This window comes from Barbus barbus, assembly GCF_936440315.1.
Source record: "Barbus barbus genome assembly, chromosome: 26".
Lineage (NCBI taxonomy): Eukaryota > Metazoa > Chordata > Actinopteri > Cypriniformes > Cyprinidae > Barbus > Barbus barbus.
Genome location: NC_136754.1, coordinates 19,908,505 through 19,935,866, shown reverse-complemented (window position 1 = coordinate 19,935,866; position 27,362 = coordinate 19,908,505). Strand labels below are relative to the sequence as shown.

Genomic DNA, 27,362 nt, shown 5'->3' with positions numbered 1-27,362 from the left:
AGATAGAGGAGGTGGAGTTACGAGATTTTACTGACAGTTTGAGAGGATCCTACAAGATTTAGTCACAAGCTCTTTTTAATACCTCTCATTGGATTAATATTTGTAAAACAGGCAGACAAACGTAAAGGGTGACCAATAGCATTGATTTACTGAAGAAAAACAAAACAAAACACCGCCACCAAAAAAAAGGGCACGGAGTGTAAAGGGGAAAAGGGCATTGAGCCCTACCTGTGCACGCGCGTGCCTGGTGTGAATGCACAGAAGAAGCTTTGCAAATAGATTACGAAGAGTATCAGAAGCACCGTCTGCATGAGAGTGCTGGCGATAAGATCCAGATTGTTCTTTAATTACTGCAGTGAGCTCAGCAGGACACCAGATTAGCATTTATATTTTAACGTTTAAGCTCAGCAAGAGCCATCTGTATCTAATATGCAGTCAGATCAGAGGATAAAATTGTAATTAGGCTTTATCCATACAATAAGAAGGATATGGGTTTTATTGTTATCTTGTTGGTTTACAGGACATGGGACTGTTTCGTGCGCTGTCTTGACCCGTCTTATCTGGGTCCGCTTCTGAGTCATGTAATTGTTGCTCTATTACCTCTCATCTCCATTCAGCCTAAAGAGACGGCGGTGATCATGCACTACCTCATAGTAGAGAACAGGTGTGTGTCATTCTTCCTTTCTATTTTATGTCATAGGCTAGATATGGCTTTAATTCTCTAAAGGTTTTTGATGATTTTTAGATATTTTTATAGATGCTAATAATTAACATGTCGACAACATACTCAAAGAATTATGTTGTGTAAAGTGTGTAATTTTTGCACCGCTAGCGTTACCAAATGGAGTTGCAAAAATGATATTCAATTGCTTTTGAACGCTCCATTGGATGGACAAACAGATAGTCCCGCCCCAAATGCATGCTGTTGGCTGAGCCAGTTTTGTTTATTTATAGTAATCTCTGCATATTAAAGGAGAAATTATTTTAAAGGGATAGTTCCTTTGAAAAATGAATATTCTGTCATTAATTACTCGCCCTCATGTCGTTCCAAACACGGAAGACCTTCATTCATCTTCAGAACACAAATTAAGATATTTGTGAAGAGAAAGCTCTTGGATTAAAAAAAAAAAAAATCTTAATTTGTGTTCCGAGGAGTAATGAAGGTGTTACGGGTTTGGAACAACATGAGGGTGAGTAATTAATGACAGAATTTTAATTTTTGGGTGAACTATCCCTTTAACATTTACACTATAACACTAATGAATTATACAAAAATGTAATTTGTAATGTTTTTTTTTTTTTTTTTGGTAAAATCTTTTTTTTCATGATCTTCTTATCTCAGGGAGGAAGTGCAAGACTTTCTTCATGAAATCTACTTCCTTCCTGACCACCCAGAACTGAAAAACATTCACAAGGTCCTTCAAGATAACCGTAAGGTACAACCTAAACAAACCAATCTTCTCATCAATAAGTGAAAAAAACAATGTAAAAGTCAGTTGTGCTACATATTGTGACATGAGTTCAACACAGTGAAACTATTACAATAATTACGCTTGTGATACACAATTCTTCAACTACAGCAAACCTCAAAGAGCACTGACATGCAGGCAGCGCTGCAGCTCTCCATGCGGGCCATCCAGCATGAGAATGTGGACGTACGCATCCATGCGCTCACCAGCCTGAAGGAGATGATATACAAAAACCAGGTCAGACTTACTCTTAATAAGCATTACCAGCTTGGATGCAAATACATGCATAGGAATCTTTAGTTTTAGGAGGCTTAAAATGAGATGCATCAAGGGCCTGAACGGTTGATCTACTGTATATTTGTTTGTTCTACAGGATGCTGTGTTAAAGTATGTCTTGGACAGTGAGATGGTGGAGCCAGAGATCTCTCAGTTAGTGACTGTGTTGCTCCGGGGCTGCCAGGACGTCAATCCTGAAGCCAGGCTTTTGTGTGGGGAATGCCTGGGGGAGTTGGGAGCCATTGATCCTGGTCGACTTGATTTGTCACCCGCTGACACTCAGGGAACTGGCTCGACATTTGTGGTAAGTCATTCCTCTGACAGTTTTGTTCCTGTATGTGTCAAGCAGAATCTTGAAGATCACGTTTTAAGTGTGTAGCTTTGCATTTTATGTATTCTGAGTGTTAGGCACAGAATAAAGAGAATGTCTTTATGCTTTTAGAGTGGGATCGATGATCCAAACTTTGCCTATGAACTACTGACAGAGCTGACCAGAGCCTTTCTAGCCTATGCAGATGATGTGAGAGCTCAAGATGCTGCGGCGTATGCCGTGCAGGTATGCACTGTGCTAAAGACAATGTCCTTTGTGACTCACTTTTAGACTTGCTTTGAGATTTTAGAAGTATTTAGGAGATATTAAGTTGATTTTTAACATGTTAGCTTGAAATGGGTAGAAACTATGGTTGAAATGATATAAAAATTTTGGCCTGAGAAATGGCTGGTATTTAAATTTTATACAATGTTGTGTTATTAAATTAAAAATAAAACATTAAAAACTGAAATCAATTGTTTAAAATGCTTCAAGTGAATTTAGACATCTCAGCATTATAATGTACAGTATGAAAAATAACCATTTTAAATAATCCATTCAAGCGGCGTTATTAAATCCATAGTGTTTTTAAAAATTAACTTTAGGTGAGCGTTAGATGATGGCAAAGAAAATTTAAAGGGGTCTTGTGACAATCTTAAAATAACATTATTTTGTGTATTTAGTGTAATGCAATGTGTTTACACGGTTTAAGGTAAAAAAAAAAAAAACACATTATTCTCCACATATCGTACATTATTGTTGCTCCTCTCTGCCCTGCCTTTCTTAAATGTGTTGATTTTTACAAAGCGCATTGATCTGAAAAGTACGGTGTGCTCTGATTGGCCAACTGTCCAGTGCGTTGTGATTGGGCTAATACCTCAAGTGTGTGACGGAAATGTTACACCTCTCAAAGGAACACTCCACTTTTTTTGGAAATAGGCTCATTTTCCAACTCCGCAAGAGTTAAACAGTTGAGTTTTACCGTTTTTGAATCCCTTCAGCCGATCTCCGGTCTGGCGGTAGCACTTTTAGCGCAGCTTAGCATAGATCATTGAATCTGATTAGACCATTAGCATCTCGCTCAAAAATGACCAAAGAGTTTTGATATTTTTTTAAAACCTATTTAAAACTTGACTCTTCTGTAGTTACATCGTGTACTAATATTGACGGAAAATGAAAAGTTGCGATTTTCTAGGCTGATATGGCTAGGAACTATACTCTCATTCCAGCGTAATAATCAAGGAGCTATATATAATTCAAGGTTATATATAATTCCTAGCCATATCAGCCTAGAAAATCGCAACTTTTCATTTTCCGTCGGTCTTAATACACGATGTAACTACAGAAGAGTCAAGTTTTAAATAGGAAAAATATCGAAACTCTTTGGTCATTTTTGAGTGAGATGCTAATGGTCTAACCAGATTCAATGATCTATGCTAAGCTACGCTAAAAGTGCTACCGCCAAACCCGGAGATCCGCTGAATGGATTCAAAAACGGTAAAACTCAACTGTTTAACTCTAGGGGAGTTGGAAAATGAGCCTATTTCCAAAAAAAGTGGAGTGTTCTTTTAACATATTTGGAAACACACAGCATCTCCTCGACATGGTGGCAGCAATAATACTACAGCGAGAATAAGTGTTACGCATTCTTATTTTGTGTAAACATTTGGGCGGTGTTATGCAAATCGTCGAACACAGTGACAGATTTGTAGGGGGCGTGTTTGAATGAGGCATTTTACGAATGTGTGGTTGAGTCTAAACTTTTAGGAAGAATATCTCTTTGGGTTTGAGACTTTAATCTTTGCAACTTTATGGATCTTATCTATGCACGAACAGCTTGTAACACCAAAGAGAAGGGAAAACATGAAATTGCGTCATATGACCCCTTTAAATGTAAAAATTGGGGAAATGAACATGCGTATTTAAAATTCTAGATATTGACTGATATTGATCAATTAAAAAATCTCAAATTTAAGCAGATAAAACATAATGGTATCAATAACCAATATTTTGTAGGTTTCAGGGTAGCTAAACTCAGTAACCTTCTGTTTCAGGAGCTGCTGTCATTATTTGAATGTCGGGAGGGTAGGACTGACTCGCCAGGTCGCCGTCTATGGAGAAGATTCCCAGAGCAGGTTCAGGAAATCCTGGAGCCGCATCTAAATACTAGGTTGGGCATGATCCTTTTGTATGGCTTGTTGTCTGCTGCTTATTGTATATCCAGTGTTCATAAAACTGACTTGTTTTAATCATCTAAAGGTATAAGAGCTCTCAGAAGGTGGTGAACTGGTCTAAGTTGAAAAAGCCTATATATCTTACCAGCCGTGGAAACAAATTTTCTGACTGGTCTGCAACGTGGGCAGGATATCTCATCAGTAAAGTAAGTCCACATCCACTTGTTTTCCAGCCTCAAATATGCCTAAAAGGCTAATTCAACCTCATTTTTGAATGTGTTTCAGGTTAGACATGAACTTGCTGGAAAAGTGTTCAACTGCTGTAGTTTTATCATAAAGCATGATTACAAAGTGACCATCTATCTGCTTCCCCATATTTTGGTCTATGTGCTGATTGGATGCACTCAGGAGGAGCAGCGAGAGGTACAAATTCAAGCTCTGTGGAAAGGACCTGCTATTCATTTTTGATAGGAAACTGTTCGTGTAATTTTTCTCAGGGAAATTTAGTGACAGATCCAGTGCAAATGCTCAAAATAGTGTTTCTGTTCGGGTCCTGTAGGTGAATGAAGAGATGATGGCAGTCCTAAAAGAGGGTGACCCGCGGTTAGTGCGACTGCAGGAGAACGCCTCCAGTCTGAGTCAGCTCAGCACACAAACTGTCTTCTCCATGCTGGACCACCTCACTCAGTGGTCCCGCCACAAGCTGCAGAGTCTGAGTACCAACAAGAGGCCAGGCAAACATGCCAGAGAGCAGCCACAGCCACAGGCCACAGGTACATTTCTGTTTAATTCAGTGCTGTTTTCTTCCCTAAAAGCTGATGGTTATTATTTATTGATGTCTTGACATTATTGGGAATGATAATAGGCAACATGTCTTTTGTTCTTTTATTTAATTTTACTTCACCAATTCCCTTTAAATATTATTATTTGTGACCCTGGAGCACAAAACCTGTCATAAGTAGCACGGGTATATTTGTAGCAATAGCCAAAAATACATTGTGATTGGTTTTTCATTTGTGCCAAAAATCATTAGGATATTAAGTGAAGATCATATTTCATGAAGATATTTTGTAAATTTCCTACCATAAATATATCAAAACTTAATTTTTGATTAGTAATATGCATGGCTAAGAACTTAATTTGGACAACTTTAAATGTGATTTTCTCAATACACCCTCAGATTCCAGATTTGCAAATAGGTGTATCTCGGCCAAATATTGTCCTATCTTAATTTATTCAGATTTCAGATATTCAGATTTAATATGTATAAATCTCAGTTTAAAAAAAATTGACCCTTATGACTGGTTTTGTGGTCCAGGGTCACATTTTTAAATTGCATTAGTAACACACTAGTGATGTGACTCAGTTCGTTATGCTGTGAATGTTTTTTTTTCTATAAAAATACACTATATTGCCAAAGTATTGGGTCACCCCCTTCTAATGAACAGGTTTGACTACTTTAGTCATTTCCATGAGTACAAATCTGAATGTTTAAGCATATAATGATATTCTAGGGAACTGCATGCTTCTTGGTGATGAGTTTTAGGCTCAAGGTCTGCATATAAAGTCACACCAGAGGTGTTCAGCTGGGATTAGGACTTGGCTTTCTGCAGACCAGTCAAGTTCTTCCACACTGACTGAATCAATCATGTCTTTTTAAACCGTGCCTTATACACACAGAGGCACTGTCATGTTAGACTAGAAAAGGGCCCTGTCCAAACTGTAGCTATAAAATTAGAAGCACGCAATTCCCTAGAATATCATTATATGCTTAAACATTAGGATTTGTACTCATGGAAATTACTAAAGTAGTCAAACCTGTTCATTAGAAGGGGTGACCCAATACTTTTGGGAATATAGTGTATTTTATTCTAAACAATGCAACAGAAATAACATGTAAATTATATTTTTCAGCTCTGTATCGTGCGTGTAAGTCAAGTGAAATTAAAGTATTTCTGACTCTTTCTTCATCTTCTTAGGCCCAGAGAGCAGTGAGTATCAAAGTGTAGTGGCCTTTCTAAACAGCATTCCTCAGGATGTGCTGGCCAAGGCATCCTTCCGCTCCAGAGCCTACACACGTGCTGTCATGCACTTTGAGTCCTTTATCCGTGAGAAGAAGCAGAACATTCAGGACCATCTTTCATTCCTCCAGGTCTTAAAAATCTACAGATTTTTTTTTTTGCATGTGTTTTTATGATTACTAGTTATGGCTACTGACTAAATAATTAAATGAACATGAAAAATTGACTTGAGTCAATAAGAAAAAGAGAAAAAAAATACATAAAGCAATTACTTTTATGTAAGAAATTGATAGAGGAATGTTATGAAATGCATGAAACTAACATAGCCACAATTCTGTTTAAAAGTTTGGTGTCATTCATTTTTTTAATGTTTTTGAAAAATGTCCCTCATGCTCACCAAGGCTCACTCTTATGCTTTTATGCTCACTTTTATCACATTTGATCGAGAATACAGTAAGAACAGTAACATTGTGTTAAATCGTTATACATATTATTACAATTTAAAATAACTGTTTTGTATTTTAATGTATTTTAAAATGTAATTTATTCCTGTGATGGTAAATCAGAATTTTTTGCAGCCATTATTCCAGTCTTTAGTGTTACATAATCCTTCAGAAATCATTCTAATATGTTAATTTAGTGCTCATAAAACATTTATTATTATTATAAATTTTGAACACAGCTGTGATGTTTAATATTTAATTTATTGAAACCATGACAACTTTTTTCAGGATTCCTTGATAAATAGGAAGTGCAAAAGAACAGCATCTGTTTGAAATTGAAAGATTTCACTGACACCTTTGATCTATAAAAAAAAAAAACACTTACTGACCCCAAGCTTTTGAACTGTAGTATATATAGAAAATCGGTTTGCCTGAGAAAACTGCTGTTATGCACTTTGTACAATGCTACAGTTTATCAATCAGAAGCATGTATTCCAGAGAGTCATGTAATAAAATAAAATACAATCAAATATGCATGGAGTTTGAAAATATTCACACATCAATGCACATTAATCTTGTTGTTATTTGTCTAGAAATCAGATGTACTCTTAAGTTCTGTTGTAACGTGTCTGTTTTGCTGGTCCTCTTCTAGACTATGTATGCAGCCATGCACGAGCCAGATGGCGTGAGGGGTGTGAATGCTCTGAGAAAAGAGGAGCCGTCATTGAGAGAGCAGATCCTGGAGCATGAGAGCATTGGACTGCTGCGGGAATCCACTGCCTGCTACGACAGAGCCATCCAACTCGAGCCAGACCAGGTGAGAACCACACACTCTTATTCTTATGGGTACCTGCCAAATTCAGGTCAGTGTGCGCTTCCAGTGTCCAAACAGACCCAGTGCCATAGTAAGTCAACTACATTGTGACGTGTGAATTATATATTTCAACTCTGTATAATTTTGCACATTAAACAAAAATAAAAAGGTGCAAAATGATAAAGTGTCTATCAAAACAAACAAATAAATAAATAAAGGTTTGTTTATACAACTGTTTATACTGTAGTTCTGGAAAATTGTAATTCGACATAATATGAAAAATTACTTGGTGAAAATAACTTGGAATTCTCCCAGTATCCCATTCCCATAGAAATTTGGACAGTGTGTACAGTAAAAAAGAAATACAGAAAATAATTAAAAAGTAAAGTATTACAAAATATACATTTAGGACTACATGTAAATAAAAATGAATTGTATTTGTTTGATCAAGTGATGTATTCCTTTATTTATTTATTTATTTATTTATTCATTCATTTATGTATGTACATATGTATGCAGATTTGGGGCTCCATAAGAGTCAAATCATTTAATTTTATTTAATTATAGAATGATGCAATTTATATGGGGTTGCTTGAATATTTGATATGCTTTTCATGACTGAAAATTCACGTAGCACATTTTGAGAATAACCCAATTGGAATTCAGTAGATCCAATGTGAAATTTTATGTTATATCCTGTAGAATCCTACGCAGTAATTTCAGTTAATATCTTTTTTGATGTAAGTGTAGTTCATACCTTTTAAGTAAGATCATAATGGAAACATGATTTGATTTAGTTTAACTTGAGAGTATTCTGTACTGACATTTGCATGGTTAACCATTCATGTATTTTCTCATTTTTAGTATTATGGTAACTACTACTTTTCCCTCTCACTTGCTTATCTTTGCATGCAGATTGTCCATTATCATGGTGTTATGAACTCTATGTTGGGTCTTGGCCAACTCTCTACAGTAATAACCCAGGTCAATGGAGTTCTGGCAAGCAGGTAGGCGTGCTGTTGTAGACTCAGTCTTCTGGCACCGTTTCATGCATCCCCAGGTTTTGTCTTTTTAAACTGACATTATTTCCTTTACAAAGGCCACGATGGAAGTCTGATCTGAATGCGTACCGGGTTGAGGCAGCATGGAAGCTGTCAAAGTGGGACTTAGTTGAGGACTATCTTGCCTCTGGTAAATTATTTTTGCTGTTTCTAGAAACATAGAAATGTTTTTCAGATTGAAGAAGCGTTAATGTTTGTCACATCTGTTTTATAGATTGTAAATCCAGCACATGGGGTGTCAGACTTGGCCAAATGTTGCTGGCTGCCAAGAAGCAAGATTCCGAGGCATTCTATGAAAAACTTAAAATAGCCAGGAAAGAACAAGTTGTCCCTTTATCAGCAGCCAGTTTTGAGTGTGGCACCTATCAGAGAGGATACGAGTACATTGTCAGGTAGTCTTGTGGTTGACCATTTTGGAAAAATAAAAACTACTCGTATAGTATGCTCAACTTTCGTGTTGGGTCTTAGGCTGCACATGCTGTGTGAGTTGGAGCATGCCTTCACTGAGCTGCAAAAGGAAAGCACAGAAAAAAAGCCTGAGCCCAAACTCAACTGGGACGCCCGCCAACTTATGACCCAAAACTCGTTCAGAGCCAAGGAACCCATCCTGGCCCTGCGGAGAGCTCTTCTCAATCTCAGCAAGGGGTATGAGCACATGCTACTTTCAGTTCAGAATAAAAAATGTTTTACTTCCATGTCAAAAATCCAAGAAATTAGTTCATTTTTGAATATGTTTTTAAAGATACTTGGTATTACATTTCTCTTTATAAATAATTTTCTCTTTTCTCTTTATAAATAATTTTTAATTCATTAGGGTTAGGTATTCTGTAACTATTCTGTTTGAGTGGTGAAATAATTAGATTTGAGAGTGCGTTTTTGTGCTGATGAAGACTTCTTTGCAGTTCTTCATGTGAGGAGCAGGTCGGTGAGTGCTGGCTGCAGAGCGCTCGTGTGGCCAGAAGAGCTGGTCATCACCAAACAGCTTTCAACGCCCTGCTCAATGCTGAGAACTCCCACCTCTCTGAGCTCTTCATCGAGAAAGCCAAATGGCTCTGGTCTAAGGTATAACAATTGAACTAAATGTTGTTTAAGATTTTTTGGGGGGCATTTTTTGCCTTTAGGATAGGACAGTATGCCTTTAGGAAGCAAAATGGGAGACAGAGAGTGGGACAGGATCGGGAAAGGTCCGGGACTCGAAATCGGGATGCCTGAAGCGCAACAGTGCTATATGTCGGCACGCTGACCATGAAGCTATTGGTGCCAATGAGCTAAATGTTGTTGATACCAATGCAGATCTCTTTGATGGAGGTCTTCTCCATCATTGAAATTGTTATAAGAAAAAATGTTGTTTTTATAGGGTGATGTACATCAGGCTCTGATAGTCCTGCAGAAAGGTGTGCAGCAGTGTTTTCCTGATGACCAGCCACTCATGGACCCAAAGAGAATCCAGATTAAAGGGAATGCCATGCTGCTGGTGGGCAGATACATGGAAGATACGGCCAACTTTGAGAGCAATGCAATAATGAAAACCTATAAGGTATTTCAGTCACTTACTTACGAGGACAAATGCAACAGGAATCAGGTTGATTAGACTAGAGCTGGGTGATATGGGGAAAAATATATTTTTTTAATGTTTAACTACATTACTTAAAAATGTAATTACAACAAGATTCAAGTACTGTAACATTCTCTTTATTAAACACATGAAGTGGTCAACGTAGTGTAAATGTAAAATAAATTGACTTGTTAAATGAAACTTTTCCATTGGACAAAAGGTTGTTTATAGTGAAAAGTGGTTCTTTAGATTGATGAACTCTGTCAAGCCATAGATCAGACAATATTTTTTCTTTCATAAAAACAGGATGTCACACATCTATTACCAGAATGGGAGGATGGTAACTTCTACCTGGCCAAATACTACGACAAGGTGATGCCCATGGTCACTGACAACAAACTGGAAAGACAGGGCAATCTCATCCGTTATATTGTCACATATTTTGGAAAGTAAGATGTTTTCTATTGGTTATCTTCCTGTAGGAGCAGTTCTGAATTAAATGTTTCAATGTGCAATAGATGGATACAGTAATGCTTTGCTCTCTTCATAGAGCCCTGCAGTTTGGCAATCAGTATATCTATCAAGCCATGCCCAGAATGCTAACCTTATGGCTGGACTTCGGAGCCAAAGTTTATGAGTTTGAAAAAGGTAAAACACAAAATTACCTGCGATAATCTGTAGTGTTAAAACTAAGCATATAAACAATTAACTTAATGTTTTAAAAAACATTGCAGAATCATATGCATTGATTTTGAATTATTTAAATCCTTTTATTGGCCTGTAATAGACAAGTCAACAAGTCAAAATAATCAATCAAATCGATTAACTATAGTTTTAAAATAAACAGATTTACTTATTTTATCAATGCATTGATTATGAATCGAGCAGATTCATATGCATTGTTATTGAAATATTTTAACCTTTTAAATTATAAATCGTTTGTTGACCAGTAATTGATTTCTAATGATAAAAATTTAAGAATTTGCTAAAAAATTGTGCAATATTACAAAAAAGTGAAAATTTTAATAGTATTAGTGATACTAGTTGTAATTATTACTAGTGTTATTTTTAATATTATGAAGTTTTTTTCTTCTTGCCTAATGTAACTGAATTTGCAGTGCAGTAGCCTAGTGATTAAAATCAATTTACTATCAACCCAAAGATTGACTAACCTAGTTAAAACAGACCACCGTGATACACCAGCTTCATCCCTCTTTTTCAGCTGGCCGCTCTGACCGAGCCCAGATGCGTGCTGAACTCACTAAGATCAATTCTGTCATCAGTGAACACACCAGCAACCTCTCACCCTACCAGTTCCTCACGGCCTTTTCACAGCTCATCTCCCGAATCTGCCACTCCAACAACGAGGTCTTTGCTGTGCTGATGGAGATTGTGGCCAAAGTTTTCTTAGCTTACCCTCAACAAGCTATGTGGATGATGACGGCTGTGTCTAAGGTCAGACACCTCAGCCACATCTACAACCATAAATAATGTCTTTTCACAGATATAAACTGTGTAATGTTTATGCTTCTTTCATCTTTTTTAGTCCTCCTATCCAACTCGAATGAACAGATGTAAGGAGATCCTGAAGAAGGCTGTCAGTTTGAATGAGTCATTTGGGAAATTTATAGGAGATGCCAACAGACTGACTGACAAGCTGGTGGAGCTCGGCAATAAACCAGTAGGACAGACTTTACCGCTAGAAAGAAAATTATATTTAGATTTCCAAGGAAACAGCTTTTATGCATTTATTATTAATCTTTAGTATTCCTCAGGTTTCCCCTTAGGCATTCATTTTTAAATCAGTTGGTTCTAAAATTACTCTTGCGTTTGGATGCAGTTAGACTGTGTTTTGTTTAATTATGTAGGTGGATGGGAACAGCAGCACCCTCAGCATGAGTGTACACTTCAAAATGCTGAAGAAACTGGTGGAAGAGCCCACCTTCAGTCAGATACTCATCCCCCTGCAGTCTGTCCTTATACCCACCCTGCCTTCCACTGGAGGAGCCAACCCCAAACATGACCCTTTTCCAGGACACTGGGTCTACCTCGCTGGCTTCGATGACACAGTCAGGCCCACCTGTTTCAACATACTCCAGTTTTGAGCATCACTCTCAATTTAGATGATACTTTATTCATTATATTATACATTTCATTTCATGAAGGTGGAGATCTTGGCATCCTTGCAGAAGCCAAAAAAGATCTCACTCAAGGGCTCTGATGGAAAGTTCTACACCATGATGTGCAAACCTAAAGATGACCTGAGGAAAGATTGCCGTCTTATGGAGTTCAACTGTCTCATTAATAAGGTACTAAGAGTTATGCTGTTCACGATATACTTGAATAATGAACTGCATTTTCCTGAAAACTTTCCTAATAAAAATGTGCCTTTGTTTAGTCTTTGAGGAAAGATGTAGAGTCTAGACGGAGGGATTTGCACATTCGGACATACGCGGTCATCCCTCTAAATGAAGAGTGTGGCATAATAGAGTGGGTCAACCACACGGCGGGTTTACGCCACATCCTCACGAAGCTGTATAAAGAGAAAGGTGTGCTGATTTCATAGCCTCTAGTTCTCTTTTAAAGGGTAGAGTGTGTATGTCATAATGAAGTAATGTTATGTGTTGCATTATATATCCTGAAACAGATTCTAGAATAAAAGCTTGTATCACTTTGAAGTGGTTTATTTTGTGATATAATCAGCTTATAGTTTTTATCACCAAATAAGTAAACAGGCCTACTGCCCTTCAAAAGTTTGGGTCCGTAATAAATAAATATATATATATATATATATATATATATATTAATATTTGTCAAGATGCATTAAATTGATAAAAAAGGGAGTAAAGACATTTATAAAAGACATGTTATAAAAGATTTCTGTTTCACATAAATTGAGTTTCTTAAACTTTAAATTCATGAAAGAATCCTGGTAAAATTATTTCCACAAAAATTTTAAGCAGCACTGTTTTCAACAGTGATAATAAGAAATGTTTCTTGAGCAGCAAATTAGCTAATTTTTATCTACCCCAAACTTCTGAACGATAGTGTACTGTTACATAGACATAAAATATTGACAATCAGAATCAATTCCAGAGTGTTTAGTGGAATTTTCCATTTTTTAGTGAAAGTGGTTTAAATTAAGTTAAAGTGGTGTATTTGTTTTTTGAACAGGGATCTATGTCAGTGGGACAGAGCTGCGAAAGCTGATTTTGCCAAAAACAGCATCTTTTCAGGAGAAGCTGAAACTGCACAACGATGTGCTGTGTGCCAGACACCCACCAGTTTTTCATGAGTGGTTCTTACGGACATTTCCTGATCCCACCTCTTGGTATATATTACGGGCTTTCAGTGTTCATATTCATAATATCCTTGTACAGTAAATGTTTCTTAGTATTAACTATTAAAGGTGGGGTATGTCATTTTTCAGAAACGCTTTAGAAACCTGAGTCAGGGCCGAGTACCAAAACAAACTTGTAGCCAATCAGCAGTAAGGGGCGTGGACCGTCATAAAGCGACCGTTGAAAATCATTTGAAATTTGTATCAGCACGTCATAAATAGAACGCGACTGTCGTTTTCTGTCGGGGATTTGTTGCGCCGCGCAGCATCCAGTGTAGACAGCATCACTGATTATAATGACTTCTATAGTATTTTGTCACACTGCTCGCGTCCGGTGTAGACACGGTGCAACATTGGTTTTGCTTTGTTTCACAGAACTAATCGTTGCCTGGGTTGCATAGGTTACATATGTGTGGGGCAGAGCTATCAAAATAGGGTCGAGATCCTTTTGGGGTAGGGGCGTGTTTGTTTTTGGTGATTTCAAATATCAACATTGGCTTACAGAAATCGCTTACCCCACCTTTAAAGTGAGTTTTGAGTAATTCATTAGAAAAGCACTTACTTGAATGTCTTCACACACGGGGCAAATGTGTTATTTCACAGGTACAACAGCAGGTCTGCTTACTGTCGCTCTACTGCGGTCATGTCTATGGTGGGCTATATTCTTGGCCTTGGCGATCGTCATGGAGAGAACATTTTGTTTGACTCCCTAACTGGCGAGTGTGTCCATGTGGACTTCAACTGCCTCTTCAACAAGGTGAGATGAATGAGGAACGTGACAATTTTATTGCTCCCTATATTTTATATCTTTGGGTAACTGAGGCTAAATGTGTTTTTGGTGCTTAAGGGGGAGACATTTGATGTTCCTGAGGTGGTTCCCTTCCGGCTCACTCAGAACATGGTTCATGCGATGGGGCCGATGGGCACAGAGGGTCTTTTCAGACAGGCCTGTGAAGTCACACTCAGACTCATTAGGGACCAGAGAGAGCCACTCATGAGGTGAACATCTCTGAACTTACACAGGCAGACAAACTTACACTACAGTTCAAAAGTTTGGCGTTAATAAGATTTTTAAAAAATATTTTTGTCTTATTCTCACCGAGGCTGCATTTATTAGATTAAAAATATAGTACTAACAGTAATATGGAAAAATATTATAATTCAAAATAACTGTTTCTGTTTTTATATATTTTAAACATTAAACTTATTTGGCAAAGCTGAATTTTCAGCATCATTACTCCGGTCTTCAGTGTCACACGTTCCTTCAGAAATCATTCTAATATGCTGATTTACTGCTGAAGAAACATTTATTATTATCAATGTTAGAAATGGTTGTGCTGTGTAATATTTTTTGTGGAAACTGATGATTTTTTTTTCCAATTCGGAAAAAAGTAAATAGAATAGAATAAATAGAAGGTTTAAAAGAACAGCCTTTATTTGAAATAGAAACCTTCGTAACCTTACAGATGTCTTTACTGTCACTCTTGATCATATTTAATGTTAATGAAATAAGTCTTAATTTCTTTCAAAATAAAAACATACTTGCCCCTAACATTTGAACGGTAGTATCATACATGCTGAAGCATATATATCCATATCACCTCAATTGCTCTCACTACTACTTGTTTATTTATTTATTTTTTTGGTATATTATTTATCAAGGGTTAAAGATTGACCAGTATTATATTTTATGACAGATATTACAGATTAAGATTATCTTTATGGTAAAATGTTCAACCTATTATGCAAAACTGTATTTTAATCAATTCTTTCTGTTATTGTAATAAATAATCATTGGACTACAACCAAAACAAAATATACAATATAAATATTTTCATTATTTGTAAGTAATTTGTAGCACTGTTTGATATTTTCTAAATAATAAATAATCTAAATAATCACTTTTGATCTTAAAATGCAATACATTTCTCACTTGTAAATTAGTGCATTAAATAAGTAAGATACTTTACCTGTGAACACTGTTACATTCTTGTAGAATGCAGAGGAGTTTTGAATGATATTCCTTAAAGACCCACAAAATAGCAGCACTTATTGGTAGACATGATACTGCAGTAAAAATGCATGAATACTGAAAAATCTCTCAAACCAAATCTCTGTTGAGTGTGTTTGATTTGCGTAATGAGTTTAACATTTCATACAGTTTTTTTTATAATACTTCAAATTTCATAATGTCTTTATTCCTTTTCATCAGTGTTTTAAAAACATTCCTGCATGATCCTTTGGTGGAGTGGAGTAAACCTGTTAAGGGTTCCTCTAAGACACAAGTCAATGAATCTGGAGAGATCCTCAATGAGAAGGTACTTCCCCCATTAGTTACTTCAGCCTGAATGAAGATCCTTATCTGTGACGTCGATCATATGTGCTTTTATATTCAGCTAAGCAGGCTTGAATTATGAATAAACATAAGGCATTATGGTTAGAAATTAGAAACACTTGCTTTGAGTACTTACGTGTCTCGTCTTCACTACATGCAGTTTGAGCTGCTTAATGCACTTAAGTAATAGTTTTAAATGGACATAATTTGATTTTGTTCCACTCTAGGCTAAGACTCATGTTCTGGACATAGAGCAGCGTCTTCAGGGAGTGATCAAGAACAGGAATAAAGTGATGGGCCTGCCTCTGTCCATTGAGGGCCATGTACACTACCTCATTCAGGAAGCCACGGATGATAACCTCCTGTGCCTCATGTACCTTGGATGGGGTCCTTATCTGTGATCAACATTTGCACTTCAGAGTTGGAGAACATAATATTTCTGTTTAGTACTGCGCTTTTTTTCCAAAAATGTTTGTTTGTCATTGTTTTCAGTGTTCCACAAAGGGTTAATTAAATTTTGTTCACATTTCAAGAATCTTCATTCTTTTGTGTTTTGTTTTGAAGGAATTTACAAGTAAAATATTAGCATTAGTGTAACAGTACAAGCAAATATTAAGCATTAGCTTTTAGCACTAAACATTTAAAATGATTCTGCGGATTCAAATAGCTTTTTTATAATATAACTGGAGTGGAATTAGTGGGTTGTGATACACCGGTTTTCTTTTATTTTTTTAGGGGAATATATTGTTAATATTCCTCTCTCCGTTTGAGCTGAGCCTGGCTTTATGTTTCTCAACCAGAAATGTTATGAAAGCCCTTCAGTGATATTTCAGTGTCCAGAGAGCGAGAGAACGTATTGTATCCAGGCGTATGATCGATCAGTGAGCGATGATGCGGTGTTGTTATTCTGTCTTCTGATTGGCTATCGTAATTATCTTCACACGCGCGCTGACAGCCAGATCCCATCTTGTCACGCGCTTGTGAACCAGCAGCTCCCACCAAACGCCTTCTGTCACAATCTGCTTCAGGTATGTATAGAAATGACCGCTGAAATAACGTGCCATTCGAATTAGTTTATTTATTTGTCTTTGCAAAAATGTGTGTATATCAAGGCGTTGCTCAAATGAAATCGAACGACGAACTGCAAACCATTAGGGCAGAGTGCGTTACAAACAGGAGTTATTACTAAAGATGAAATCAATGGAATTTTGTTTTTGTGAGGCATTTCCGATTGGCTCATTACTGTTCGTATGGCCCGTTGTTTATTGGCAATTATAGAGCCACATAATGCTCAGTCTTGTCATAATATAGCTACTCGTGTGACCTATTTTATAATCTATACAGACTGTTCTTGTGGTATCAAATGATAGCAGTATTAACGAAGTGCACAATAACATCCTCTTTTTCTTATTGCAAATCAACCTGTCATCTGCTTTAAAATATACTGTCGCTATGCGTATTATAAATACTACCAGACATATTACAATTTCCCCTATTACTCAAATAACAGCATACATCATAATAATATTATTGTCGCTGTGCTGTTTAATATTGCTGAATAGTTTTCACATATATGTGACCCCGGACCACAAAATCAGTCACAAGGGTCATTTTTTTTTAAATTGAGATTTACACATCATCTGAAAGCTGAATAAAGCTTTCTGATGAATGGTTTGTTAGGACAATATTTGGCCGAGATACAACTATTTGAATATCTGGAATCTGAGGGTGCAAAAAAAATATTGAGAAAATCACCTTTGAAGTTCTTAGCAATGCATATTACTAATCAAAACTTAAGTTTTGATATATTTACAGTAGGAGATTTACAAAACATCTTCATGTAACATGATCTTTACTTAATATCCTAATGATTTTTGGCATAAAAGAAAAATCGATAATTTTGACCCATACAGTGTATTGTTAGCTATTGCTACAAATATAGTATATACCCGTGCTACTTATGACTGGTTTTGTGGTCCAGGGTCACATATGAATGGCAGTGAATGTTTTAGGAATAATAAAAATTATGACCTGCATTACAATTATGTGAATGAGTTTAAAATCCTTTCAACATGAATATTGTTTTGCTGATAAAAGCAGTCTTCATCTTAATGTTTTTTTTTCTGAAATAATGTTTGTTGTTTTGAAAATTAATTTGTTGTGAGTTTCTGTTGCATATAGAAATTTCTCACTGATCTCATAGCCAGTTTGAAATGTAGATTCAAAAGCACCAAGAACTAAAAACATTAGACAATAAAAATGTTTTTTGTTTTGTTATTGTTTCTTGGAAATGTTCTTAATCTTGTTCAAATTTGAGTAATAAAGGACGAGATGGTAAACACAATTATGATTTAAGTACAATATAATGTTATAAAATATATTTTGTATTTGTCTCATATCTAGTTACAGTTATGTATATGAAAACATGGAGCTGTCAAAGAGCGAAGATTCTTCAGATGATCGAAAGAGGTCAAGTAAGGCACATGGCCGATGTAAAGAGCCTGAAGAGCGCAAATCTCAAATCGCCATGAATAATGTATTTGTGAATACACACAGTGCTGATGAAAGCCCATCCTCACTGCCTGTGCCAGACACTTTGGACATCCTGTCTCCAGGGGTTAGTGACACGCTCTCAGAAGGTCACAGACGGCTCCGTGGCTCTTTTAGAAGAAGCAGAACCCATGACTGTGTGAGAGGAACTGGACAGCAGGAAGCTGAGAGCCCTGGATACAAAGATGGGACCAACTGGCGCCATCACCATAAGCTGGTGACCAGTGTCAGCTTTTCAGGATTCGAGGACCCTCTAAGGTTGCTTCGTGAGAATCGGGAAACATCTGGCAGCAGTCGTGAAATCATTGATTACCGTAACCTAACACCTCAAGTGCCCTTTGTGCCCTGCATAGCTAAATCCATTCCTAAAAAGAGGATCTCCCTGAGGAAACCTAGGAAGGCCATTAAGGACTTGATTGTTCACAAAAGACACAAACATGAGAAAGCTATGTCACCAAATACACCATGTCGTGTTGTGGGTGAAAAAGTTCCATCATTGAAACGGACGAGGAAGTCGGTAAGGCACCGAGAACATACCACTGCAGGAAGCAGATTTAATGACGAACTTAGTGAGACTCCCTCTGATTCTTCCAGTGAATGTTGTGCTAATGTCTATGAGGATGCAGCTTCATTAAAAAGCTTTGGATCTCAGGCTGGTTGTGGCGAGATATTTGCTGATGATCTTGTATCACCTGAGGGGGTCCTTAGCCCTGAGCATCACAAAGTTGCTTGTGAACCTCCAAAGCAAAGCCCTACTACAGCAGGTTTCCAGGGAGGTAAGGAATGTCTGACCTCTCCAGCTCATGCTGAGGTCCTGGACATGTTTGGGTTGTGGGAAACCCTAAACAGAACTTTGCTATTAGGGAAAAGTTCAAAAGCACCAGGACATGCAACAAAATCCACAACACCTATCACAAAATCTTCTTCCTCAACCAAGTCTGAAGATTTAACAGCAAATACACCTCGACCTGTTGAGTCAGAGATAATGGAATTTAATACTGATGTGATAACACCCAAAAGTGACAACCAAGGGAACACCAGTGATGAGGGCTACTGCGATTATGTTTCTCCTGGTTTTGAGGACCACAGCAGAAGTTCCCTCACTCCAGTGCATTCCAGTAAGTTCCCAAGGGACACATACAGTGGAGATGCTCTTTATGAGCTATTCTGTGACCCCAGCGATGCAGAGATTACCCCGATCTTTGATGATGAGCTTGATCTAACAGACAGCATTGTTGGCCAGTGCAGTGATCGTCCATTGTCCATGTACAGCTTCCATGTTGGAGCAGAGGAGAATCTTGCCCCACCTTTGGCTCAGGACTTTATTGGTCAAGAGCTTCTGCAAAGTAAATGGATGGGGAAGGATTGTTTACTAAAGCTTTGTGACACTGAGATGTCTATGGCTATGGGTATAGTTAACTGGCTAAAGCATAGGACAGACAAAAGCAACCCAACAGATTTGAGATCTTCAACAATTAGCAGTGAAGATACAAGAGATGTATGTCTGAGATGTGAAAACCGGTCAGGAAGGGTTAGAAAACCAACAAAAGGAGCAAGAACTGTTAACGGTAGAGGAGACACTGTTAATTTCAAAGAGTCAAGTCAAAAACGTGTTGGTGTTCTGCCTTCAAAATATGATACAAATACAGTGATGTCAACCTTGGCCTCTCCAGAGAGCCAACCCAGGACCCCAATGAGTGGTGTGTGTTTCAGGATATTCAATATCGACTCTCCTACGACTCCAGGTGGAGATTTGCAGTCCCCAGTGGTAAGCTCCCCTGGCTCTGGGACAAGGTCTTTGTTTGTGTTGGCTATAAACAAGGATTCTCTTTGTGAATCCTGCAAGAATTCCCTGAAAAATGGAGCTAAAGAAATGCACTTGTGCCGTTCTTGTATGTCCCTCATTGAGCACATCAAGACTTCAGACTTTTGGGCCAATTCCAGTCTTCCCAGATCCACCCCAATTCCACAGCCAATAACCAGAGACCTACTCTCTCCGGCCAGCACCTGCGGGATAAGAAGTGACATCAGCATAGCTTCCCTTGTTGAGCAGTGTGCTAGTCAGTTGTCTTCTTTGAAAATCAACTTAACTCAAGCTCACTCAAGCTGTGAGATAAGAGATGCCCTTGTGCTTGAGCAAGGGGCAAAAAGGAACAAAGAGCAGTCTCAAAAATACATGAAGTCAAAGCACAAGAAAAGGCCAGTGGCCACTACTGAGAGAGGCTTGCATGCTAGGCATCGCTTGAGGAGGTCCAGCTTTTCTGAAGATATGAAACCTTCCCTTTTAGAGACTGAGGGACTTGTCACTACCAATGCTTCTGATGATTTGGTGTTGGAAACTTACGGTTCATCTGGTGATGCAGACGTATCTCAAGCTACCAGGCCTACATCTCTTCCTCTCTTGGCCTCCGCCTCTTCAGATTTTTTTTGCAGAGAGGACCACCATAATAAGGTGGAAGAGGGAAATCCATCCCAAAAGAAGCACAGATTACGGCATCACAGGAAGTCTGCTGTGAATAATGAGGGATCATGCAGTGTCTTTCCAGGAGATAGGAAAGTAGAACGCAGACACCGAATGAAGAAGTGAAACAGGTGTTGGATTTATCTAATCAAGAGTTAGCACATATTTGCACATTTATGTCTTTTTAGTGCTGAAACATCCATCCATCCAAATGGGGTTTAAATTATTTAAAATGTTTTTTAAAATGCACATTTTTAATGAAATATTTGACATACAATAATTGCAATATGCAGTTGAAAATATATTTAGGCACTTGCTACTATTACACGTCATGTCGACTGTCCAGTTCATTATTTATTTTTAATTTCCGAGGCTCAAAATTTCAAGTGTTGACATTCTTATTGTGGTTTAGGACAATTGGCCTAGCATTAAGCATTGCATTAAGTGTTGCATAGATACACACACACACACACACACACACACACACAAACATATATATTTTTACATTATGTACTATTTGCCTGTATTGTAGCTTTCCAGGTCACTGTAATCTTATTGCAAGAAAAATAGAGCCAAGAATAGTTTCATTATTAATGACTGTAGGGGTGCTTGAGAAGCACCTGTGTTAGTGAGGCCTCAGAGGAAACATGTCACTTAGTCCTTCATCCTGTTGTCAAAACAATGGCAAGAGGTGAGCAAATTGGCATGCTGTACTGTAACAGGCTGTCAGTTACAGCAGGAGAGCATTATGCAGTTTTTAAAAATGAAATAGGAAAATTGGAAAGATTCAACAACACAATACTTAATATATTCTAATGTCTTCTTTAAAGCATTTTGAAAGTAGTTTATTTTTACACTGCCAGTCATTATGGTGCAGAAGCACATTTTGCAGATCAGGGCCTTTAAAACCTCTTCTTTAATTTAATAGCCACAGTTTTGTGCTTGTGTCAGGGGAACTGTTTGTGTCTCAGTGTTTCAAGGCTTTCTGGGAATGATTCTGCTGTAGCTGGGTCAGCAGAGGTGCTCGAAGACTCTGATCTATAGGTTGTCGGTGTGTGTGTCACTGAGCGTTGATGGACTGAATGTGTAATTAGGATTTCAGGGGGAGGGAGGGTTTTAGTCTTTTGGTCTATTATTAGTACTCTCATGCAAACTATTCCACAAAAAAAGATCTGAAATGGCTACACACTGTCTACTGAAATACATTATATGGATACATTGAAATCTACAATAAGCTTTGCCTCTCTGGATTTGTTCCTTTATAAATGACTTACTTGGCAGCTTTAGAATTATAGTTCTCCATGCGAGAGTGTTTGGAGTAAATTAATGAGCACTAAGGATAGCAGAGCTGCTTTTGATAGGGATTCAAGGTTAGATATCCTCCCTACATATCTGTCTTGTTATATATTTGAGCTGATATCTTGAAACCATAGCAACAGCATTTAGATGGAAAGCTCTCAGTATATTGGCAGTGTACCAGCACGAGAGTGGAAATGATGTTGGTGTCGTAAGCTTCTGATTTAGGATTTGATGCTGCAGGTAATTCTTACATGTAATTGTTTTGTATTCTTTAGGTGTATGGGGTTGTGTTTTGATGGTGATTTTATTATTTTTATTTTGCTTAGATGCTTTTTGGTGATTAAGACTTGTGTGTCTAAAAAGAAAACATCTGACCTGTGGTAATTAATAATTTAAAACGATAACTGTGGAACTGAAAGTAAATGGAATTTGAGGAGAATAGCTTGTTAATAATTTAATAAGACTGTCTCTCTGTTGACAAAGAATTTGATTCAAATTCAAAATTCTTAAATATTTTTTTTCCCTTTGTGTACGCTTTTAATGGGCATTTTACAGCCTTTTGGCAAATCTGCTTACCCCATTTCTTCTGATAAAAGGGGTACCACAAGAGCACTGATTGTGTTAGATTGCAGGTTGCTACATACTTATTTACTCTTAAGGAACATTTATGTGTGATTATCATGTGAACCCTATGGTTCTCAACCTTTTTGACTTGAAGGCCCCCCAATGGGGTAAAGAAATGGCTAAGAAATTATGACAATGCTGCTTGTTTTCAAACTGGGAGTATTGATATATTAAATTAATCAAGATTAAATATTCTGTTTCTGTATGTATTTTAAATAAAATAAGAGTTATTGAGAGAAAAAAATATATTTAATTTTACTATATTAAATATTTTTAAGTCATCCCTTGGTCCCCTTGGAAGTGAATCAGTACTCTAGGTGCAGTGGTAAATAATGTGGGATTTTGGAAAATGGTAAAGAACCAAGTCAACCTCATGAATTTTAGAGATATAGCCATTTAACTAGATTACTTCGACTGTGTACCAAAAAAATGCTGAACGTAGATACTGAACTCATTTTTAGTTCCACTGTCACTCTAATCAGACTAAAGTTATTTTTTTATTCTGTAACGGTACAGTTTGGCCACTATGTGGCAGTATAGACATATCACAACCTATGCATGAGTGCTGAAAACCCCGTGTGAGATTGAACAGAATGTTTAAACCACCTGCATTTCTTCACCAGAATCAAACTAAGCCTGACTGTGTTTCCTCATACATTATCATTCATCAGAGCAGGACATTTTCTATGCATGCTTGTCTCATCTGATGCTGCTCTCCAGCAGTTTGGTTTGCAGCCAGAGGGGAAGAGGCTCATGTTGGCTTTGACTGGTCTATAATCCATCAGTGTGCTGAGACTGTTCTTAGCAACCCGGGAGTCACTACAGAGCAGATGTATAGAGCTGGCTGACTGCTGCCTATTGAGAGAGGTGATGCTGAACAGGACTCGGTTGTTTTCTGGCTTAGGGAATAAGCCTCATGCTGTTAGTTTGGTTTCATGACTCTACGGATGATTTAGTCCAATGACGTGGGACACAATGGGGGACTGTGTCAATACTGAGGGATGGAATTAGCTATTTGTGCAGGACACCAAGATGGAAAGGGAATAGACTGCGCTGCTGGGACGCTAAACCCTTGTTGAGTAGGTTGATGCTAAAAGGAAACAAACATTTGCCTCAAAGTAGAGTAATTTATCTAGTGCAGCTGCTTCAAATAATTGGCAATGACAGGAGTGAAATGCACTCACTTCAGATGCTAAAAGAGTTTGTGAATAATTATAGGATCACAGTATGAATGAATGTCACAAGATCTGTCAAAACATCATATTTTGCATTAAAAAAAATTCAAGAATTTTTTTTGGACCATTATTATTATTATTATTATTATTATATCGTGACATTGTAAGCAACATTAAGCAACACAATTTTTGTTGTTGACTGTCCAAACAATAAATAATTAAAAATAAATAAATTTAATTCTCATTATTATAATATGAAAATAATTCTATATATTTTTTATTGTTTTTGTAGGGGAAATATGGCATTTCTTGGTGAGATTCAACCTTAGAGCTATATGCACATTGAAACATTGATTTGTTTTCTAATTTCTCCTGTATAGATTCTGACTTTGTGGATCCTGACTGTCTTAAACTCGTTTCTTCCGTCCAGTACCTCAGCCCTCCGGTCAGCTGACCACTCTACCAGCTGTCAAAGTCTCTACATTTCTTCCGCAAGACATCTGAAATGTTTGCTCATTTTACTGTCTACTCAGCAACACTGTCAGCCTGGAGCAACAACAGGTCTGTTGATCTGTTTGTTTGAAAAAAAATGTAATTTGTCTGAAACCTGTCGTATCAGTGTTTTTCTCTCTCTATAGTGTTTCTGCAATCACTGCTATTTTTATTGCCAGTTTATTGCTGGAGTTTTCAAACCAAGGATCAATGACAGTACATACTAGTGCAATAACTACAATAACACTTTATTAATGTCCAAGGGACACAGTTTAAACTGTTGTGTTAATAGAGAAAAGCTATGAAATTTGACATTGTGGGAAGCTGTAATTTAGCTTGTTTTTGTATATCGAAACAATCTGGCAAGCTGTTTGAAAAGCTCTATTCTGGAGTTTGGAAGAGAAACAGCCAATTTCTTGAAAGGATTGGGACAGCTGGAGACACAGCAATGGAATCAACTTTGCATTTTCAGTTGTCCAATTAAAGTTCAAAACAGAGACGGATAATTGTGTATCAGTGAATAAATGAGGTAAAGTAGCCCTTTGAAAGAACGCCTCTGATCTGGCTGATGTGACCAGAATTGATGAGAACCCCCAAAAAGGGTCCATTCATACATATAGTAGGCCTCTTCACAAAGCAGGCAGGTGGCACATTTACTTGTCTTTGTCCAATTTGGAATGTAATTCTGCCAATTCTGTCCCTTTTTCACTTGGTAAATACTTCAACTCAACCTAGACTGCAATAGTCCAGCTAGGGTTGTTATTGAACAGAATTCCCATAAATATAACCCCTGGTATGACTATTAATCTATATATGTCTTCACATCTATCTTTGAGCAGACAGTTATCTACTGAAAAATAGACGTCTGTACATCTATATTTTGGTATATTTATATACACTCTTGGGGGAAGTCGTGGCCTAATGGTTAGAGAGTCGGACTAGTAATCGAAAGGTTGCGAGTTCGAGCCCCCGGCCGGCAGGAATTGTAGGTGGGGGGAGTGAGTGTCCAGCGCTCTCTCCACCCTCAATACCACGACTGAGGTGCCCTTGAGCAAGGCACCGAACCCCCAATTGCTCCCCGGGCGCTGCCCACTGCTCCGGGTGTGTGTTCACGGTGTGTGTGTGTGTGTGTGTGTGTGTGGATTTGTTCACTACTCACTGCTGTGTGTGTGCACTTGGATGGGTTAAACGCAGAGCACCAATTTCGAGTATGGGTCACCATACTTGACAATACGTCACGACGACTTAATGGTTATGGATGTATATGAATTAGGGGTGGGCAATATTCCGGTAGACACAACTAATCAGTAGAAATTTGTCAACCAATAGAGATTTTTGTACTTTTTATCACGGTTACACGCTCATGTGACATTGCTGTGCTACGTGGTCACGAAAACTTATCATTTGCATGCGTTTTTAAGCATTGCGGTTTAAAAACAAGTGATTTTAAGAGCTGTCAGAGAGGCACGCTTGAAGACGGTGCTCATAGTTATTTTGCCATTTTATAGGTCTTGAATGGTTAAATACTTACTTATATGTATCAAAATGCCATCTTTGCAAGTATCCTCATAAACACAGTAATTTAGGTCTTTAGTGAAAGCAAACAGCTGAGAAAGAATACGCATGTGTAACAGTATATTGGATCCGGGCAGCTCTTAAAGTGACAGCTATCTAATATTCCTGCCTGTCATTCATGTTAATCAAACAACAGAAGAGAGAAAATCTCTCACTGCTCTTGACTAAATCACTTTTGTAACTTTAATAAGAAGAAATTTAATTTACATAGTGAAGAATATGCAGTGTTGATTATACAATGTAGCATTTCTTATTTATTTGTTCTACTGTAGTTTTTTCTGGGCCTACTGCTTGTAATTAGCTTCTTATTTAATCACTGTTTGCTTGTCTTTGAGGTTGATTTTTTTTTTTTTTTAGACTATTAGTTTTTTGTGATATTGACATCGGTGACAAGAATTAATTACATTTCTATGGTATAAAAAATGTATATCCTAAAGACCTTATTTAAAGCAAAAATAACTATATTGTGATATATATTGTTACCTTGCAATAAAATTACTCATATCGTGATATAAGAGTTTGGTCATATCACCCACCCCTAATATGAATAAACCAAAATTTGAAAAGATAAAGTCAGATACCAAAGAAATGGTACCTTTAGAAGTGGCCTATATGTGCAAGCAATCCTTGCTCTAAACAAATGCAAGCCAAAGGGTCATTTCGAAGAAGCCCTTTCTGTTATAACCTTATAGCAGCTATTAGTAAAATATTATATTTCAGGGCCTCAACCTGTTTTCCATTAGATCAGCATCAGCCATAACAACATCTGGTACAGAGCTGGTGTCAATAATGAATGCAATGATAATCCTCAATAAAAGCACTCTAGTTTGGCATTGACAATTAAAAATGTAAGCACTGAACAGAAGCTTTTCAGATAGCTTACTTTTTCTCATATTATTTGATATACTTAAAATTGGGGAAGTTGTTTTTATCTGTGCTGTATTTCTTTACAAATGTAATTATATTACTTCTCAGGATAAGCTGTCAAAATCCAAGAATTAGATAACAGATAATAGCATGTAAGACTTGAACCACAGACAATATCCTAATAATATGAATGACTATATTGCAAAACGAATGTGTTGCATGAATTTGTAGGCTATATAAACTATGTAAAGTGCTGATTTTGTTGAAATGGAGTAGTAAGAATGTTATTTTGTCACCTCTTAGTGCCATTATATTCTTTTCAAGACAGGGCAGCTGACAATTATCGTAGTTCTGTGCAATATTTATATTGATGTGCTTGCCTTTGTCACTGAGTATTAATAAAAACCTATTTATGAATCTATGTGCATTTAAATGACAGCTTTTTGTATTTGTGGAGTACTAATGGTTGATTTCACACTCAGATGTGGGCTGTTTCAAAACCAAGCAGATGAGCTGAGGTG

General features: G+C 37.3%; 2 protein-coding genes across 2 annotated transcripts in view; both read left to right on the top strand.

The window, feature by feature from the left end:
- atr (ATR checkpoint kinase) overlaps window positions 1-16,328 on the top strand; it is a 28,358-nt gene extending 12,030 nt beyond the window's left edge. The window contains exons 19-47 of the mRNA XM_079379899.1: window positions 521-664; window positions 1,343-1,436; window positions 1,581-1,706; window positions 1,843-2,049; window positions 2,188-2,301; window positions 4,110-4,225; window positions 4,315-4,435; window positions 4,515-4,652; window positions 4,789-5,002; window positions 6,209-6,381; window positions 7,346-7,510; window positions 8,423-8,514; window positions 8,607-8,698; window positions 8,783-8,960; window positions 9,037-9,213; window positions 9,471-9,630; window positions 9,926-10,105; window positions 10,430-10,572; window positions 10,674-10,771; window positions 11,346-11,578; window positions 11,670-11,804; window positions 11,992-12,192; window positions 12,289-12,432; window positions 12,522-12,672; window positions 13,298-13,454; window positions 14,067-14,220; window positions 14,311-14,462; window positions 15,676-15,781; window positions 16,026-16,328. Of these exons, the coding sequence (XP_079236025.1) occupies window positions 521-664; window positions 1,343-1,436; window positions 1,581-1,706; window positions 1,843-2,049; window positions 2,188-2,301; window positions 4,110-4,225; window positions 4,315-4,435; window positions 4,515-4,652; window positions 4,789-5,002; window positions 6,209-6,381; window positions 7,346-7,510; window positions 8,423-8,514; window positions 8,607-8,698; window positions 8,783-8,960; window positions 9,037-9,213; window positions 9,471-9,630; window positions 9,926-10,105; window positions 10,430-10,572; window positions 10,674-10,771; window positions 11,346-11,578; window positions 11,670-11,804; window positions 11,992-12,192; window positions 12,289-12,432; window positions 12,522-12,672; window positions 13,298-13,454; window positions 14,067-14,220; window positions 14,311-14,462; window positions 15,676-15,781; window positions 16,026-16,199 (4,339 nt within the window). The 3' untranslated portion in view covers window positions 16,200-16,328. The remainder of the gene's footprint in view (window positions 1-520; window positions 665-1,342; window positions 1,437-1,580; window positions 1,707-1,842; window positions 2,050-2,187; window positions 2,302-4,109; window positions 4,226-4,314; window positions 4,436-4,514; window positions 4,653-4,788; window positions 5,003-6,208; window positions 6,382-7,345; window positions 7,511-8,422; window positions 8,515-8,606; window positions 8,699-8,782; window positions 8,961-9,036; window positions 9,214-9,470; window positions 9,631-9,925; window positions 10,106-10,429; window positions 10,573-10,673; window positions 10,772-11,345; window positions 11,579-11,669; window positions 11,805-11,991; window positions 12,193-12,288; window positions 12,433-12,521; window positions 12,673-13,297; window positions 13,455-14,066; window positions 14,221-14,310; window positions 14,463-15,675; window positions 15,782-16,025) is intronic.
- A 1,895-nt stretch (window positions 16,329-18,223) lies between these two features.
- amer3 (APC membrane recruitment protein 3) lies at window positions 18,224-20,935 on the top strand (the record flags this gene model as incomplete). The annotated part of the gene is made up of 1 exon (XM_079379929.1): window positions 18,224-20,935. One exon carries the CDS (start codon window positions 18,224-18,226, stop codon window positions 20,933-20,935), a length of 2,712 nt encoding a protein of 903 aa, XP_079236055.1.
- Between the last annotated feature and the right edge of the window lie 6,427 nt (window positions 20,936-27,362).